A 19761-nucleotide genomic window follows, 5' to 3' on the forward strand; every position below is an offset into this window, starting at 1 on the left:
TCAATACATAGCAATACACAATGGCTTAGTCCTTCTAGGGCTGGTATCCCTAACGCCTAAGCCACAAGACCCCGTTGAGTTTCTATACCTTGACTGCTCCTGATAAATGGGCATTGTCAGAATGCTTTCTCCACTGAGTATGGCAGGGGAACAGCTTTTCTAGGAACTGCATTTTATGTTCCTGGGGAAGCCTTTATCGCACTATTGATCAGGAATTTAGTAGCTCAGACAACAACAGGATGTTTCTACTTCCTTCAGCTTTCCTTGCCCTACCAGAAACAGTAACAATAAGTACACTTCTCACTAAAGACACTGTACTCTAAATGCAGCATAAGCTAAAATGAGAAAATAATAATGACCTAATATAAGACAAAACAGGAGCATGTTAAAATTTAAGTGCTAAAATGCCTAGTTTTTATTAAAGGTCAATGCTATTATATTGCTTCAAGTTTATGACAGCACTACAAGTAGACCATGGAACTTTTAAGACATTTAAAAAAAAAATTAATTATTTCTTAAAAATGCAAACAGCAGAAGCTGAAAAAAAGGACCTGATAGAAGTTTCATAATTTATTTCCCTTTTTGCAAAATATCAGTAGTCATACTGATTGCCTTTGTTGAATGCTAAAGATAAATGAGGGACACAAATGTCATTTGTAGTGTTTTTGAAAATACTCAGAGGTTTAGAAGTTATAGCTTTATTTTCAAGTTAGGTAGATTTTTCAAATTAGATAGATATCATCCAATTAAATGAGGATTTTTATCTCAGCAATGATAAGTTCATACACTCTTGTGAAAGCTGGGAAGTCTTGGTAACTCTGAAAGTACCCCCCAAGTCATGGGGGTCATCATGATGCCACCACATTTATTCCTTTTGCATCTTTTTTTCCCCTAGGAACTTCTATTTAAGATAAACTGAAAGGAATTACAATTAAAGTAAGTATGAGTGGAAAATCCATGGAGTTGGCCTTGTTGGAACCACAGGATTAGCAGGAAGGACAAACAAATGAAGCTTTTCCCTATGCAAAAAAAAATCAGATATTTAAAAGCCCTTGATCTGGAAAATGCCAAAGACTAAATCAATATTGTATCAAGTGCAGAAACTCTATCTCTATTCCCCATTTCGCTGAAGTCCCTTCCTGCATTTTCATTCAAGGACTTGTCCAGAAGTCTTCCCATTCCTGTGTCACTTATTTCTGCTGCAATGCTCTTGTGTTTCCTGAACTTCTGACACATTTCTCTTTCACCTCACCAGCGTCTTACCCTCCCAATGCTTGGCACCATTTATCCAGGAACCTTCCTGGAAACATCTCAGGCTTTCATCCAGCTTCCATGTTTTGCTTCCTCCTCTGGGCCTGGAATGCTAAGTCATGTTTTGAACTTTATCTTAGGAATGTGCAAAGATGCTAGCCTAAGTCATAGGCATATGTATCAGGAAAGGAGAGGTGAGAAAGGAATCAGACACCACTGTCTGCCTCAACACTCAAACTTCTGATACAAGATTTCCTAAGTTTAATGATTTGAAATTACAAACTGTTTTGGTACTTGCACCCCCCCCGTTTAATTTTTTCCTACCCTTTCCACCCTCCAACCTCCATTTTTTGTTTTTGCTTTTGTTTTTTTAATCTATTAGATTTAAGAACTTGCTTCTTGCACACTACTTAACCAAGGAAGAGAGCTTTTCTTTCTTCCAGTGGGATGCTTCCTTTGGCTTTCTTTTGCCTTTCCTTTTTTTTGTGCCATTACTCCAGCCCCCCAGGAAGCTCAGAAAGCATTTTGTTTTTCTTAAGAACAAATACTTTAGTCTCTAGCCAGTCTCTTTTCTGCCTATTTGAATGAAGGATTCCCACTGCCACTCCCAAAGCCATTGGGGCAAGGGAAAGGAGCTCACAGGAAAAGTCACCCAAACCTTGATGGAAAGACCTTGTTCAGAAAGACTTTTGACAACAAACAAGTGAGCAGTTGTTGGATGAGATATTTTGATGATAAAAGGAAACAAAATTAATTTTCAGAAATCATTAATGAGAAGAAAAGAAAAACCATGGCTCATTTAAAAACATATTAAGCATCTTTGAAATTCTTGATCAAAAAGGATATATAGTTCTGAAAAACCAAAGCACATCTAACATATGAAAAGCTTATCTTTTAGAAGGAAAGTTATTTTTTTATATTATTGGCTTCTAATTAGAAGATGGCCAGTTGCTATAGAGTTGCTGCCAAATGACAAATAAATATACACTTTTAATGCAAACTATACAGTACTCATATTTGCCTGTATTTCATATTAGTTGTTAAACAGCAATTTACAATATATGCTACTTTGTAATGTTTGTGACCTTTTTTGTTTTTCTGGCTTCTTCACATATGGCAGATAAGCTGAAAAACTGTAAGTTTGCAAAATTAGCCACATGTAACTTCCTTCCATATCTGGAGATGTGTAATGTTACTGTTCTGATTTGAAACAGTAGGTACTGGCATGATGCTCCTGACTGTGAGAGACTAACAGCATAAACAGCTCCACTCTGGATACACACTGCATCTGTGAACAAAACTTCCATAGGTTATTCTGGTGCTAAACTCTGTGGAGCAAACACTGTCAGTCTTGCTACACTGTGTTGTGCTGCAATTTGGCTATACCCACAAACATCCTCCAAGGCACAGAACTGAAAACATCACTTGAGTGACCCTGAAATGAAAGCCAGCTCGGATCCTCAAAATAAACAAATTAACATAATGCAAAATGACCAAGTTTTACTCATTATAACACTTGCCTCTTGCTATCAGGCTCTAGTTTCAAAAGCCCTACAAATGTATTTAGCTGTACAAATGCTAAGCAGTCTTCCTAAGTGAATGCCTAACATTATAGAATCATAGAATGGTTTGAATTGGAAGGGACATTAAAGATAATTTAGTTCCGATCCTCCTGCTAATCCACTAGACCAAGCTGCTCAAGGTCCCATCCAACCATACCTTCCACACTTTCAGGGATGGGGCATCTCCAGCCTCTCTGGGCAACTTGTTCCAATGCCTCACTACCCTCTGAGTAACTACTTACTTTCTAACACCTAATCTAAACCTACACTCTTTCAGTTTAAAACCACTGTCCCTTGTTGTGCCACTACATACCCCTATAAAAAGTCTCTCATCCCTTTTTATAAGCCTCCTTGTTGTACTGGAAGGCTGCTCTAAGGTCTCCCTGGAGCCCTCTCCTCCCCAGGCTGAACAACCCCGGCTCTCCCAGCCTGTCCTCACAGGAGAGATGCTCCAGCCCTTGTATGATCTTTGTGGCCCTCAGTAAGACTAAAGGTCTGGGTTCACTCTGCCTGCAAGGTATGCAATCAGGACACTCATCTCTCCTTTAGCCCACTCATCCAGAACTCCCTGGGGACTTCTCACTCCCTGGAGTGAGATATCATCAAAGGGACCACAGGAGATCTCCTGTTAGCTTCTCCCTTAAGAAAGAATATTCTTCATCTCAGTACCAAAAGTGATATAGGCTGAAACTGGGCCAGAATCTGTGCTGTAGCTTTTATACTCACGTTAGTACATTTAGTCCTAGAATCTTCTGCTTAAGACTCCCTGCTCCCTGTGGAGTGAGGTCAAGTACATATTTTTTATTACAGTATTTAAACCGTTCTGAGTGAATATTTACAGGCAGCTCATTTCTTTCCACCTCATCAATCTTGACTCCTCCATTGACTCTTTATGTTACTGCAGTGCCATGTGGCAGAGCTGGATGTAGCTGTGAAGCTGACAGGGAGGTGCACACTGCTGCAGCTCTTACACCACAGCAACTGGGCACTACACTGCTCTAATGTGGAGCAGAGGTCCAGCCTCCTACCTCCCTCCTGCTTCTCTCCTCCCCTTTCTCTTTGGATGAAATGTCCTTGGACTGGCAGGTGCCTGGTTTGCTCCTTTCCATCCCAGACCCTGTTGCCCATGAACACTCTGTCAGCTATGTAAATTTTACAGCTGTGTCAGGGTGGTTTTTTGAGCCGATTTTTATCTGTATTATTTTTACTTTTTTTCCCTTGCTCTTTAAGTGCAGTATAATGCAAAAGAAAGTCAATGCGATGTAAATTAAGAAAATATACCTTGAAACACCTGAAAATTATTTAAAGAAAATCATATCTGTACAGTTCAACACTTCTGCACATTTAAACCACCACTAAAGCTTTGGTTTCCCATGACTGAAGAGGTGAAGAAGCTCTTTCCACCGACAAATCTGTGTCAGAGCACTCTGCAGCATCCTTATCTATTCTGATTTGTAACATAGCAACCTCTTTGTGTTATACCTGACTCGTTATAGTAAAACCAGATTATTCTTATGGTTTCTGGTACTATTTTCCTTGTAATGTGATCAACAATGTGGCTGTTTGTCTATTTGTGAACACTTATGAAGAGTTTTGTTTTACCTTCCTTTTTCAAATAAGCTTGACCCAAATGAAATACAAGTATAAACATCAAACCTGCAAGTAAGGTTTGAGAAGCCACAAGGTTCTCCTGCTGTTTATACGTGTGTGAATTACAGTACATCAAGAAATCAATATTCCCTAGATGGTGCTTGTGCCTGGCACTTCATGGTGAACAAACATTAGGTAAGACAATACAAATGGTACAATCCTTATTGATTTCTCTTGACTGTGTAGAATGTGAAAGCTGCAGCCACAGTTAACACTTACTGACAGCCTCATCTGAAGTTTCAGTGCTATTTTATATTTTTATAGTTGTCCATGCTCAATTGATTCTATTAAGTTGCTAGACACATTTCAAGCCATCTAGGTAAGAAGAAAAAGTGCAGTGCCTGGAATGAGATGCTGCTACTTTATGCCTAAGTGGGATAAAAAGGTTAAAGGACTAAATTGGGCCTGGATGTTGGAAGGAGCTCTCCTTTATTAGATAGAATTGTTATTGTTTTTAGTGAATGGATATTGTGAGTGATGGATAGATCCATAATAACTAAGTTAATAAATGAATGAACAGTATATACCAGGAATGCATATGAGGAAACTGTACTGGAAGCTCCCAGTATTATAGACACTCCCCAAAGAAACAAGCAAAAACCCCTTGTGGTTCTATTTGATTGAAAAACTTCCCTCAGGGAAAAAAAATCAGATGGGTTTTAGAATATTAAGTTTAGGATTTTTTTTCCCCTCATTTTTCCTGTTGTGACTTGTAACACCCATTTAAAATTTCTTTTTATGAGGAATTTATTCATTGTTCTTTATTTCCTTTCTAAAAAAGTGAGCTTCTCACACAGGTCAGGGAACTTAGGGGGTGGCGGAGTATAAGGAATTCTGAATATCAGGCTATGAGTTTTAGTGCCCTAAAAATAATCTTCTATTTTCCTTTTATACCCAGAGAGCACTTTTAGCAAGATATCAAAATATCCATTTCATAGTTTCTTTCTTCCCAGCTGGAAAAATTTAATATGATTGAATTGGTGTGAAAAAGGTGTCAGACATCCATTCCATGAATACTAAATGCAGACTGGACTATGGGATATTTAATGTCTTGGGAAAATAATTTTTGTATATTTTTGGGTTGTGCGGTACACAACAAAATGGAAATTCAAGAATTAAGAATGGCATGAAAAATGAAGACATGTGAAAGTGTATCATATCAAAGCCATATAAATACAGTCATATTGTGTCATTGTGCTTCTCTAGAGAAAACACTATCAGCTGCAGTACAAAACAGCTTTCAAAGTGCTGAATATTCTGATCCTGAAGCAGGAAACTCTGAAGCACATGCTTTACTTTAAGTATGTTGTGGTTGTACTGATTTCAACAGAACTGAGCTTTGCTGCAGTCATAGCAGCATAATCAGCACCCTCTAAGAGTGGGCACTCTTTTTCTCAGCATAATCCAGAAAAAAAAAATCAAAGAAAACTTCTACACTAAATGAAAACAGAGGGAGGCTACATTTTTCAGATTTCAAATGAACTTTTTTTTCTTTTATAGAGACTGCTACCTTGAAAAAATGAGGTGTCTATTTGAAAACATCAGGAATAATTTAGTGAACTTCAAAAGGACTTTGAACAGTAACTTTGCAAGATGTTGCAGAAGAGTTTCCTACATTTGATCATGTCAATATAACTTACTTTTTCAGTGACACTGCCTACAGTTTTCTTTAAAATTCTTTTACCAAAAGAGAAACAACTGTTTCAAAATGACAAAAAATTCTGTTAGATCACGAGACAACTACAGAGTGGTTTTCATATCACGAGCTTTCTATTTCCCCTATAAAGTAAGAGACGTAATTAAAGATGAGTTAAGACTTTGGTGAAAATCTAAAGAGCATCGGCAAATCTGAGCACTGCTCAGCTTTTCAATTGCTTTTCTACTTCTCGGTTCTTTTAAATGGTTTTCTATGGCAGGAACATTTTTCTTAATTAGTCACAGCTAATTACTGTTCTGGCATAGACAAGTAATCAGAAATGTCAGAGCTGCAAGGCTACATCTCCCTAATCCTTTGATAATAATTTAGCCTCCTGGGAGGGCCTCAAGCTGCGGTAAGTAGTGGCTGACAATAAGGCAAAATTAGGTGGGCAGCAGACCATTAGGATAGAAAAATAAAAAGCACTACCAAATCCTGCTGAGCACCATCAGGCAACTAACTACACTGCCAGATGAGGTGCCTGTTTAAGCCTGTGTTGTTAATTAGCTGATTCTACCAGACCTGCCACATATGTCCAGGTGCATCATGCAAAGATGTGTATTTCTGGGTTTGCGCCAAAGGACAATTTTGCACTGTGATCAAATTTCAAGAATCTGAGAAAGAAGCCCACATATTTCTTGAAGATTACTCTGAGTTATCAAAGAAATAAGAAGATCAACAAGCTACAATCCATTTTAGTTGAGTATTTTTTTAAGTAATTAGGCACGGTCCTCTCATGTTTCGCAGAGGTTAATACAAACACAGCTTTTGATTCAAATGTGGCCTTTAACCAAGTAGACCTTTTGTCAAATCACACACTTGCAAATAATTACATAACAACAAAAGTGAATATTACTTATTAAAACTAGCGTGACAGGAAGTAATTTGAGAATAAGGAAAAAAAATCCACAATTGAAATTTTCTAGAAAAACATTGTTGACTACTAAATACTACAAAAATAGTGCTTCTGAGTTAGCCATAAGCAGCAGAAGGAGTTGCTACTACTGAAAACTCAATTTAAATTAAGTGTTCCTCTTAGCTGTGTAACACCACAATTTGCACATTTTTAAACACTTTTTTTGTAATAGGTCAGAAAATCTATAGAAATTAGGCAATTGAATAAAGCATTTGGCAAACAGAAATTAGTCAGATGAGTACTTCATATCTCCATTTAGCAACTGAGCAGAGCACGTATCATAATAACCTTTGAAGAATAATTAAGACCTCAAATAATCTCAAGTACATCATTGAACTTGAATTGTTCCATCCCTGCTACTAATGGAAAATGAAAATAACGGTTGGAATATGGGAACACCACTAGCATTTAATAAACATTTCAGGCAAAATACAAGCAGTTTTTCAACAGAAAAAGAATATCCCATTACATCTGAACTTTTGTAATAAAAAAACCAAAACCAGCAATGTAAATATGGAGTGCTTAAGCTTTTAAATGCGTTATGAAGATGCTCAGTCTTTCTGCACTCCAAAGACAGTTGTATGAGTTCCCTGCCATATACAACTCTGGCACAGCTTGTTAATTGCTACCATAAACAAGGGCACACCCTCCAGGAATTCCTCCCACATGGGCAGTCCCTGCAAAGTCAGCAGGAATACTGCATCCCACCACACCAGTTTAGCACCAGAGGAGATGGGCAACATCTGCTCACAGGTGCCATCTGGCACAAGATAACTCTGGGCATCACTTTGCCAGTGCTCACCTGTCCAGGATGTGCACTCCAACTATTTTATGTGTTTATGGTACACTTGGGAAGAGGTTTCCCAGAAATTATTGGAAGCCCTTTCAGTTGTATCAATGGCTGAACACTGATGCATTAAAGCTGTTCTCTGAAACTATTTTTTATTTCTCAGAGCAGCAATCACTAATTGCAGAAAGATTTCATTGCACATACAGACTTAATAAAACTGCAATCACACATCTGTTTACACCATCAGTTTTCCACAGCAGACAGAAAATAACCTGTTAGATAATGCTCTCAATGGCAAACACACCAAGAAGGAATCTGAAGCAAAAATGTCCGGAATGACTCTTTTTGAATATCCATACTTCACATGCAAATCACAGGTACAAGAAAATGAGAATCTACCCAGGTGGCACTTAGGAACTAGACATGACTACAGAAAGTAAGTATTGCATTGATCTTTTACAAGAGCTGTATGCAAAATTAAAAAAATGCTTTTCCAAGAGGTTTTTCAACAAAATCCAATTTTGTTTAAAGGAAGTAGTTTTTAATTTACAAGTCTGATATATATTAAAATCCTTAAGATTTATTAGTCCCATCTTAAAAATTCTAGTAGAAACATGAATCTAAGTCCAGCCAATGGAAAAAACCTGGCATGTTTATGGACACAGCACTGCATTTATTAAAGTTAATGGTAAAAGGCCTATTGATTTTGAAAAGGCAGAACCAGATCCCACGGGAATTTCATAGTTGGGTATTTTTAAAATCTGATAATTTTGTAATCAGATACACAGCACTGTTTTTTGGTAGGCTGCACAGATGCTATTACATTATCCATGAAATGGATTGTCTTTATAGATAAGAGAGGCGTTAATAATAATTAGTAATATTCTCTATTTATTCTAGTTTTGTACAATTATATTCTAAATACTTAATTTTTCCATTCACCAACTTGATTTACTGCCTTTTCTGAAAGCAAATATTAAAAAAATTATTACAAAAAATTAAAACTAATGTTAAATACTGTTTCTAAAACATTAACCCAGAGCTACTGCAGAGCTTAATCATAGGCAATAGATTATAAACGTTTCAAGTGCTCTTTAAGAATTGTGATGTTAAAAACAAATAAACACTACTCTCCATCCCTCCTGTGCCCTCAGCTATAAGCTGTTACTGCATGACAGTAGGAGACAAATGTCCTGAATCCCTGTGACAGAAGGAATTTGACAAGCAAACTTCTCAGCTGATTTTAGGAAGAAGACCATATCCCATACTGCAAAGGGAGGCAAAAATTCCCATGTCTTTGGTAAACTGACCAAGTGAAAAATCTTTGTGCCTTCAAACCTGGTGCCTGGTTTTGAGAAGAGGAAGGCAGCACACCAACCTGGGAGAGACCAATGCTACCAGGAGCACCTGGACATATTACTCTGCCTGCTGTCTGTAGTCCTTCTGGAGGAGGTAATAATGAAATGTGTCCAGGAGCTGGGTTTTTCAGTGGAAATGAAGGAAAAAAAAATCCACATTGGTTCTGCTGCATGATCAGCAGATACACTGAAGCACAAGATTTAAATGGTTTAAAAATGGTGCTGAAAAAACTACCAACCCATTCAAAATCAGCATAGATTTGAACCTCTTTCATATTGAAGGGTTCATATAACAAGCTGAAGTTCCATTCTCCTCATTTTCATATTTTGTATAGCAGGGCACTGCATTTATAGGCTTAACAAACACTGCCATAAAACACCACATATTTTTAGTCTTCTCTCCAGTTTGAAACTACTCAGCTGGATTAAAAATGTTACAACTCCTAGCTTTAACATATTGTGACTCACTGTCAGGCACTTGTACTTGTATCAATATTATTCCTAAATTTAAATTATCTTTGTTGTGCACATAACTTGTGTGACAGACAAGCTGTTCACTCGGTCACCCTAATAGCTGTTAGCATATAGCAGCCTGGGATCAAGTCAGTGATATCTGGACATAAACAGTTTGCAATTATACATTTTTGTGGGATTAAAATAGTGTCTCAGGCCTGGTCTTCTCTTATTTATAACTAAGAACTCTAGCACACAGAAAGTCAGGGTTTTTTGTTATTCTGGATGAGGTATTTCCTTGGCTGGAGCAGAGGAAAGTGTACTTTTCCTCTTTCAATATGCTGATGATTACTTAGCTGATACTAATTCAATGTGTTTTAAGAGGAAAGCAGCTGTGATCTACAGCTCTAGCCAGTCCAATGGCTTCAAGTACATTTACATAAAAAAAGTTCCTATATTTTATTCTTTCTATTGAAATATAACTTGACAGATTTGAATTTATAAAAAGAGTACCTAGGTTTACCTAAATAATAATAATAACAATAATCTAAAAAAACCTTCAAAAATAATTTGCAAAATCTTGCTCAATCAAAATGTTCTAAATCTGAGTTAATGTCAGGAAAGGTGAATTAACAGAGTGAGATTACTTTGTTTTACATTTCTGCATGCTATGAGCTTCCCTATTTGTTAATGCCTTTTTAATGCTGCATCTGTCCATTCAATAATATCTCCAAGTGTGATGTTACACAGAAATGTGATACCAGCATGTAGAAAGAAAAATAAAGACACAAATAGATATCTGATACAAAAAATACACATTATGTATATATTTTTTCTTTTCTTAGAGATACTAGCATTGGTCACAGCAGCATACAATGTATACCACTTAGTAAAAGGGGATAGAGAAGGATTTGCAAACTCAAAGGCAAGTGCTGTATCAGAACTTGTGTCCATACAGGAGATGTTTTCTAGTGCTGAAAAGCTTAATTGCTGAAATGAAATTCAGAAGAGGTCCTGAACCCTTATTAACTCAGCCCTACTGAAGCCCTGTCCGTGTGCTAGTGCTGAGCCAAAATCATGCCAGGAACTGTGCTGGATCCCTTGACAGCTCCCAGACCATGCCCAGGCCTTGGCCAGTGCCCCACATTGGCACAGCGAAATCAGTCCCATCCCACTACCTCAAAAAAGTCAATGTGGGCCCTCCAGTGAGAGTTAGATTTGGCTTTAGGCAGATAATTTTATTAACATTCAGGAAATGACAACATAAGCAAAAATAACCCCAAAGAAAAACAAAAAAATAGAAACTTGAAAATGAAACATATGCTTGCAGATTCATTGCAAAAGCAAACTGAAGCAGAAGTTGCTAATACGGTTTTAGTACTTTGTGAAGGTGCCAGCTGGATGGATGATAATTTTTCTACCCCTGCAGGGCATCAAAGCTTTTATAAAACCATTCTTTTCACACATATTAGCACTTAGCTTATTAAAACAGATGATACTTTTTTTTTTTTGTTTTGTAAAGATGCCTGGGAGTGTCTGGAAATATAAAATCTGAGAGTTAAGTCTTATTTTGACCAGCCAGCCTAACAAACAACAAACACTGACATGACATACCATGGCTGAGAGTCTATGTTATGGGACCTTCTGTGACTGCCACAACTGCAGTGTCACAGTAAAGGCTGTGAATTGCTGTTATGAAAACATTTGCTGTAACTTGCATAATTAAATTAAACTGCCAGCAAAGCTTCCTAAAATACTTAGGAGATGACACAAATAAATACATTTCGAAGTCTAATTACATTCCAGAATTAGTTTTGTAATAAATTCCATTTCACAGTGCTAGAGATGACTTCTTTTCCTGTTCAAATTCCTATGTAATTGTGACTGAGATAATTGTCACGTAAACTGAGCCCAGCTTTTATTTTACATATATTTTACATGTGTAGTGCTTTAAATTTATACAGAAGGTACTATTTCAGCTGCCTACAGTTTCCCCTTCAGCCAATTAAGAAAAGGACATAATAGACATAAATTAGTAGTCAGAACTTGAATGAACTGAAATGTGATCATTTCTAACAAAAAGATGAGGAATCAGGGCAAAGGAATGAATGGAACAAGGCTGCAGAAGTTATCAAAGCTGAAGAAAATTACTGCATGCACCTTGAGGATGAGGACTACTCTAAACTTGCAGAAGTCAGATTAGAAATTTGAAAATGAGTTTGAAAATTCAGTAATTGTTTATAAATGTCAGCTTCAAGAAATTAGATGTCTTAAACTGGAAATCCATAAAACAAAATTCTAAAAGTCATTCTGCAGAAGTACCAGCCAAACCCACAGATGTACCTGGCATCTGTGTACTCCTTCTATATACCAGCAGGCAGGGATATGTAATTCATTCTTAATTTTCTTAATTTAGCAAAATTTGGTCGGCAGTGCAATCCACAAACCACACCAATCCAATCCTCTCCATTAACAAATTAAAATCAAAAGATGGAATATAATTGGACTACTCACAGTGGGAAAAATTACTGTTTCAAATAATAATATTCGACCAATTTTATTTGTCCTCTAGCATTTAAGTTTCACACAGAAAATATGAGCAAAAAAAATTATCAACAGAGAACAATATCTAAACAGCTTGCTGAACACCATCAAAGTCCAGCTTATCCCTCCTGATGTAGTAGTGATACAAGCACACCTTGCAAGGCTAGTTACTTACATCAAATAACTTCTCTATGTACATTTCCTCATTGACCTTTTCTCGAAGGATATCCTGGTTTTGCCGAACAAACATAATGTAGGTGTCTGCTAGATCCATTCCTGGTTTCTGTGAAGAAAAAAAGTGAGGGGAGAAAGTAATGGGAACAGAAGAACAAACCCCTCAAAAACTGAGACTTAAGCATAATGAAAACAAATGTTACAATGTTCACAGATGTACAAACTGTATTAACAATACCTTCTGTGAATTCTGGTTAGTTAACATGTTCACGAACTTTCACTATCAAGGTAGTTCTACATGTTTTAATTTATGGAAGCTCTGAGTCATAAATCTACATTGCCATATGCAGTTGAATCAAGTCTTGGCTCTGGAAACATCAGTGCCAAACTCGGACATCTTCCCCTGTTTTTGATAGTGAGGCTTTCATAGATAGCCACTCCAGCCTAAGTGTGGAGATCCAAATCCTGCTATCACATTCAGAAAATACTTAAAAAAGCATTCAGCTCCTTTTTCACTGCCTAAGATTTCTTCTAATTTACTTCCAGTGTACAGCTGAATTTTGTGTTTGATGTTAGCTTCAACTAACTGCAATTCAAACTAAGCTCAAGCACATCCCTGAGACAAATGGCATAAAAAGGCAGTTTTGATTGTAGTCCTGCTTATATTTTGTAAATTGTTGCATTGGTGCAGTCAGCCCAGAGGATGGCTAGGGGAGGAGCAAGGACCAAAATTTTTCCCTTCCTGTACCAATGGAAGTTCTGTGTGAATAGCAGAGCAGGCATAATTTCTATAGCACACCCCCTAGGACATGGTGTGTGTATGTGGCACTACAGCTGTGCGGGCACAGTGGTGGCTGGAACTGCTCTCTCCTCTGAACCGCTCCCGAATCCAGCTGTGATTTCTGGATCTCTGTACTCATGAAAAGTTGTTCCACAATAACACTCCTAACAGCCTGCAAACTTGCCCTTTCCTGGCAGTGTATGCAAAGCTGCTAAGGAGTTCACTTTCTTCTAACGGGAACCAAGAATGCACACAGGCACTTTGAGAAGTCTTCTGCAAATGCCCTCTATATGAACGAGCTTGTTAAAGTATTACTGACTCCCAAACAGTAGTTTATAATGTTCTTGGCATGCAAAAGAATGTTAAATTCTGTAATACTTTATAGTATCAGTTTTATAGTATTATAGTATATAGTATAGTATTATAGTTTTAACATGGGCCTTAAAATTTGTAGAGGATGTAGATTTTGCTAAGATAGAATAATTAATAGTTCTAAGGAAGAAGGACAAAAGCAGTTATACTCAGCCCCTGAATTCCCAAGCATAAGACATGTCTATTTCTTAGAAACTGTTATTGTCTGAAAATAGGACATGAACAACACAGTAAAATATTTAGCATACTTTATAAGCATGTATGCATGAACATGCTCATATAGTTAAAATATTAATACATTATTTTATATTTAGGCTTCCTTTCTAGTCTGCAAGTGAGTATTCAACTGTTTTTCTTATTTCTTATTATCTTGTATGTAATATTTTGTAATTTATATGAACAGGTCTGAGCACAAGAGGGAAGGAGAGGTGCAACATGTCCATACTAAAACTTGTCCAGAAACTGCTGTCATCTTATTACAGTAACAGGATGACAACATTCTTTCTTCAATGCTGCAGTGAGTGAAACCTCCTGGCTTATGAGGTTCAACTCTTTTTACCCTGAATCTACCACTGAAATATAGAGGAATATGTTCCAAAATAAAAAGATTTTCTTTTTCATTTGTACACGTGCATATATGGCAGTTTCATTTTTCAAAAGTAGCCATTAAATGTAGAATGATGGCCAGCTTACATGCTTGTAGCATTTCCAAAACTCAGAGTGAAAAACTGAAATATCTCCTACATTTGGACTGGTCATTCCAGAGGCAATGAAAGCTTATTGCAAAAACTTATCCCATCTATATATGTTTAGATAAAACTCTTAAGAGGAAAGCAGGACCACTGATATTTATATCTGCATTACACACATAAATCCTAAGCACAGAATAAAAAATCTAAGACTTCAATAGACAAAACATTTTCTGTTGGAAAACTTGATTTGCAGAAATTAATAAATCTTCATAAAAAAGTACCTTCACTAAAATGTGATAGAAATTCTTAAGATAAATCAGAAAATGAAGCAGATTTAAAACACAAAACTCCATATTTTACCTTAGCATACTCATTTGTGATGGCACAAGAGAATACAATCAGTGTTGAAACCTTATGAACTTCTTAAACCTGATACAGAATTTATAGGAATTAGACTAGAGTTAACTTGGAGGAATAATGGAAAGATATTTTGAAATATTTTTAAAATATTTAAATGTTTTGAAATCTCCAGAGATAGGTGAAGGAGATAATCTAGTAAATGAAAGGCTCTCTGTAGTTCTTGAAGATATACATTCAAGTGTATTAATGAATCTTCCCCGGAATTCTAAAACTTAGTGGTTCTGCAATTAATACAATATTTTCTTTTACTAAGTTCAATAAAAAATGTTCATCTTGCAGACAGCCAAAGCAAAAAAAGTAACATTTCCCATCAGCATTAACTCCCTTATCTTTGAGATGTTTACCTAGTCTTGAAGCTGTGACATATGGGAATTTCACACCTAGTGAATATATTTTCATGTAGCTTGTGGTACAGGAGTGTAATCATTAAAAGAATATACACAAGTAAGAGTAACTGCAACAGCTGGTGACATTTACCAATTAGAATTACAGTTCTTTTAAACACTTCATCCTTCTTAATGTGTGCAGGATAATTATCTTTGAAATTGCTGCGGAAAAAAAAATTAATTTTCCTTTTAAACAGTGTCTGACTTCAGTAGAAGTAAGTCTGGGTAAGGCAGATTATCAATATTCTGAAGTATGTCTGTTTAAACCTTACCAAAATCACTGAAGGTTAATCATCTTTGCTCACAGTGGGCAAAGTACACATGCATGAATTGAATATATTTGTTTTCTCCAAACATGGGGAAAAAGAAAAGAAAACTATTATAAAAATCAAAATAGCTTTAATGCTGTATATTTAATGTTTTAACTTTTTTTAATAGGGATTATGTAATATTTGGTAACCTTTGATAACACTATTCTTTATTGATCTGCTTTAAATCATTAAGCATCAGAAAAAACCCAAGTTAACACAGAATTAAACAAACAAACAAACAACAAGAAGTTTCATGTGCCTTAGAAAACAAACAAATAGAAACAGAGATATATTTTAAATAACTGTCACAGGGGGCATTTAATTGAAAAGACTAAAGCATTCCAGTCTCCACAGCCATACTCCATAAAAAAATCTTCTCTGAATCTCTGGCAGAACATCTGCTGAAGTTAATGAGAGTTATTTGCACATCTTTGGGAGAAAAATGTAACCTGGTATGTTATCCAGGTAAATATAAAAAAAAATATTGTGTGAAAGTTTCCCCAAGAAAAAAGGTGGGTTTTTTATGATAGAAAGTTATTTTAAGTTTGTTTTATTCAGAACAGCAGACAAGCTGTTTTGCCTATCTGAAAATGAAAGAGAACCAGACAAAGAGATGAATAGAGAAACTGGAAACACAAAGACATCAAATAAAATACCAGGAAATTAAGAGTTGTAAATAGGGTTACTTTGTCGCTGGTTACACAAGTAACTGAATACACTGGCGAGTGAATGAGTTTAAACAAGGGTGTAGGCTTCAGCACATTCTTTTTTAGGGTTAATCACTAGTTAACCTGGCAAGATGAACATGCTGTTTGGGGAAAAAAAAAATTAAAATCCTTGTTAATTATATACTGCAAGTGCTCTTACTTCCTGCTGCTGCACCTAATCCCACAGGTGCAGGTTGTCCCTTACTATTCACTGGTAGGTGGGTCCTACTGCCAGGCTCTTTTACATAGCAATAAATTCAGATAAAGAAGAAACAGCCTTGTTTTCCCCACTTGAACAGGAAAACAGTATCACAGTGTCTATTTAACATGGAGGCAAATGTTAAAAGTTAAAATATATTATTTGTTTCCAAGATGATGTAGAAGCTGTTTTATGAATGACATGCATGGCTCCCACAGGCAATATTTGCCTGAAGCACTTAGTGAAATTGCCTTAATTTGCAGTGATTTAAATATTTTGCTGCTGAAAGATTGCAGTGGGTTTAATGTTGCCACTAATATTAGGCATTTTCCTACAGGCAAGGTACACCTAAGTTTCTGAACAGCATTTTGCAACACAACAGTTTGGCATAAATCTCAGTGAAAATCAGTACATTTGTAATACTTGAGTTATGTTTATTCTCACTTTGGCTTTTGTCACAGAACATTTCTTAGCATTAGGGAGTATTAAATGAACTTATTTAATACAAAAACCAGAAACCAGCCTCAACCCACTACACTAGTTTTACTGAGTTGCTGTCCTGCCAAGGCATTAATGTTTCAAAGATGAGAACAGATGCTAGAGACTAACCATACAATAACAAAATCCATCCAGTTTTCTGTTTGCTCTCCTCTCCACCTCTCTCCCCTCCCTTGCATCCTGGAGGGAGTCATTTCAACTACAGCATGGTTGTAACAATGCAATGAAAAGGAGAGATGAGCTGGAGGGGGCTATTGTGAGGAACACAGGAGCTCCTTATTCAGTGTCCACCACAAAATGAAAAAGCATGTTGGAAAATTTCACTGCCCATAAGTTCTTCTCTAAATACTGCAAGGCTCATCACTGGGGTATGGAATTACAAAATTAAAATATCATTAAAATACTTTTGGAATAAAAACTACTTGTATCCATGGCTAGATCATCATCCCCATATTTTCTTAGAAAATTAAATACATAAGCGAGGGAGGAAGGTGCACCATTTGCATAATCAGTCTATTATAGAGGTAACATTTTAATTTCACATGGTTATAAAGAAATTATTTTTTTTAAATGAAAACAATGCAAAGCATTTTCTCCCCCTTAAAAAAACTTCTTTAAAAGAAACAGCAAATTTGGCAAAGAGGAGATTGTGTATTTTGAGAAGTCTCATGGAAAATTTAAACTGGTTCTGCAAGCATTTACAAAAACACCTTTTCGTATACATATAGTTTCATTGCATTCATGGGGAAACACAGGCATGCAAATGTCTGCACCAGGATTTTGATTCTTAGTGAAAAAACCACTAAAGCCCCTATGAAAAATTTTGGTATTAAAATATGCTTTTTTTCCTCCATAAAGTTGTATTTTACCATGCCATATTAGCTTTCCTACTGATTAGTAGTCATCCTTCTGATTGCTATTTAAGAGGTATCTCAAAAGTAATGCTGACCTAAAACAGATGCTGCAGGGCTTTCCCTCCAATTCTACAATAGCTTGTTTCCACAGACTGGAAAACAGAAGGGCCAGTTCTCAGGTCTGGGTATACAGAGGAGGAGGAAGCCAGGAGAAGCCCTAAGTGTAAGGATAATTTATAAAAATAGAGTCTTTTTATAAAAATAGAGTTCTAAAAGAAAATCCAGCTTAAAAATGACTAGCATCGTATGGCCACACCTGAAAAAACAATTATTCCTCTCAAAAAGATTTTTTGCTTCTTAAAATCAGCTAGATGAGGCCATGCAGTACAAGTGTGATATCTGAAAATGAAGGTATCTGGAAGGTCCCCATGTGTGTCTGCCTGGTAGGGGGCAGAGTTCCTTCTCTGGCCTCTGCAAGACCCCGTAAGTCAAATGCTGGCACATGTGTGAGGCCCCTTTTCATACCTCTGATCCCCACATAAAGGCAGGGAGAGGGCTGGCATTGTGTGAGCTGTGCACTGCTGTCAGCCCTGGCTCCCTCCAATGGCCCCTCTGCACTGGCTATGACAGGTGGCCCATAGGAAGAGAGGCAGGATTAGGTTCCTTCTGTGCCCTCTGAGTAACTGGCATAGATTACCGGCTCCTACAAAGGGATTCAAACATACCTTTCTGAACAAAAAGCACTATATACATGAGCATGTAACTGGATGCTCAATCTGTATGAGTAATTGCTCTGGTTGTATTTGTCAATGCAGCAAATGTGTGTGGAAATGACCAGCCAAAGACACGATTGTTTGTATGCAAAACTGACTTACATGATGAGAAATTGAACACAATGAAATTATCTACATGATTAGGGAATAATAATCATTTGAGATTAACAACATACTTTTTTTTTTATCCTCAATTTTACTGCATTCTTTCCCTATTCTCATTAATTAACTGGCTTTGTGAACAGAATATTAAAAAAAGGAAATATATTAGGTTGTACTTCTACATCTCCTATGGATTGCTTAGACTTTAAGAGAAACGAACAAAGGATTACAGTGGATTTAGATGAGTTGTCTATTTAAATCAGCTTCTGCATTCCCAGTTATCAAAACATAGCATGAAAAAGAGAACCAATGTCATCCCTCGTGCACTACTTGTAACATTTGTGTTATTTTCCTCCAAACATTTGGTTTCTTCCATTTGCACAGCAGCCACATTTTTTTCCACTGCAGAGCCTTGCATACTGTGACAATTATCAATAAGCTGAGCATAACAGCAACTAGATTTTTTCATTATTATTTTTAGGAAATCATTTGTATTCTTCCTAGTCTGGGTAATTCTGCACTGTTGCTATTATTTCTGTTGGGGTTTCAATTGCCAAAACATATGTAGTGTCCATACAGCCCTCTATGCAGAGCTGGGGAAAGCAATGAGAGCTCCTTGGCCCTTTATATGTCCCACTTCTTGAAGGGCATTCTGAAAAATTGAGGCTTACGTTCCATGTTTTCTTAAACCACCCATAAAACCACTTTTTTTGTCTTCACTTGGTTGTAATTAACCATAATTCTCTAGCAAGAATAATGAATTGAGGGGTAGACAGCAAGGGTAGGTAGCATTTTTACCAACTTATCTGCCAAATGAACCACAAGTCTGTGTCTATCTTTCCAACCCTGGTCCTGAGAGATTGACAGATGCTGTCTAGGGAATGTGCACCTTTGTATCCAACTATTTACTGTCTAAAGCCTCTCTCAACATTAACAGAATTAACCTGTACCTCAAAATGACTAAAAATCCAGGAATGCCTTCCCTACTTTTGAATAATTTACTATTTTTATTTAGTTTTATTTAACTTTTTTATCCCCTTTACCTCTTATCCTCCCTCTAAAACATTTTGCTCAGTACTACCTTCATTTCTCCTGACATCTTTTTTGCCTAGTTAGCTTCTTTTTATTTCAGTACAAACCAGCACATTTTTCACTCTTTGCAAAATCCAGGTATTCAAAGATGAAAAACTCTGTCAAATCCACACACTCAAACAACCCCCCAAACACCCTGTCCCCCCCAGCCCTCCTGCTTTCTCCCCCAGATGCACCAAG

At 36.7% G+C, this 19761-nt stretch overlaps 1 protein-coding gene across 1 annotated transcript in view; it reads right to left on the reverse strand.

The window, feature by feature from the left end:
• Positions 1-19761, reverse strand: part of CADPS2 (calcium dependent secretion activator 2) — a 284280-nt gene that overhangs the window by 8958 nt on the left and 255561 nt on the right. The window contains exon 28 of the mRNA XM_058022230.1: positions 12396-12503. Within this exon, the coding sequence (XP_057878213.1) occupies positions 12396-12503 (108 nt within the window). The remainder of the gene's footprint in view (positions 1-12395; positions 12504-19761) is intronic.

This window comes from Melospiza georgiana, chromosome 4, assembly GCF_028018845.1.
Source record: "Melospiza georgiana isolate bMelGeo1 chromosome 4, bMelGeo1.pri, whole genome shotgun sequence".
NCBI classification, from domain to species: domain Eukaryota; kingdom Metazoa; phylum Chordata; class Aves; order Passeriformes; family Passerellidae; genus Melospiza; species Melospiza georgiana.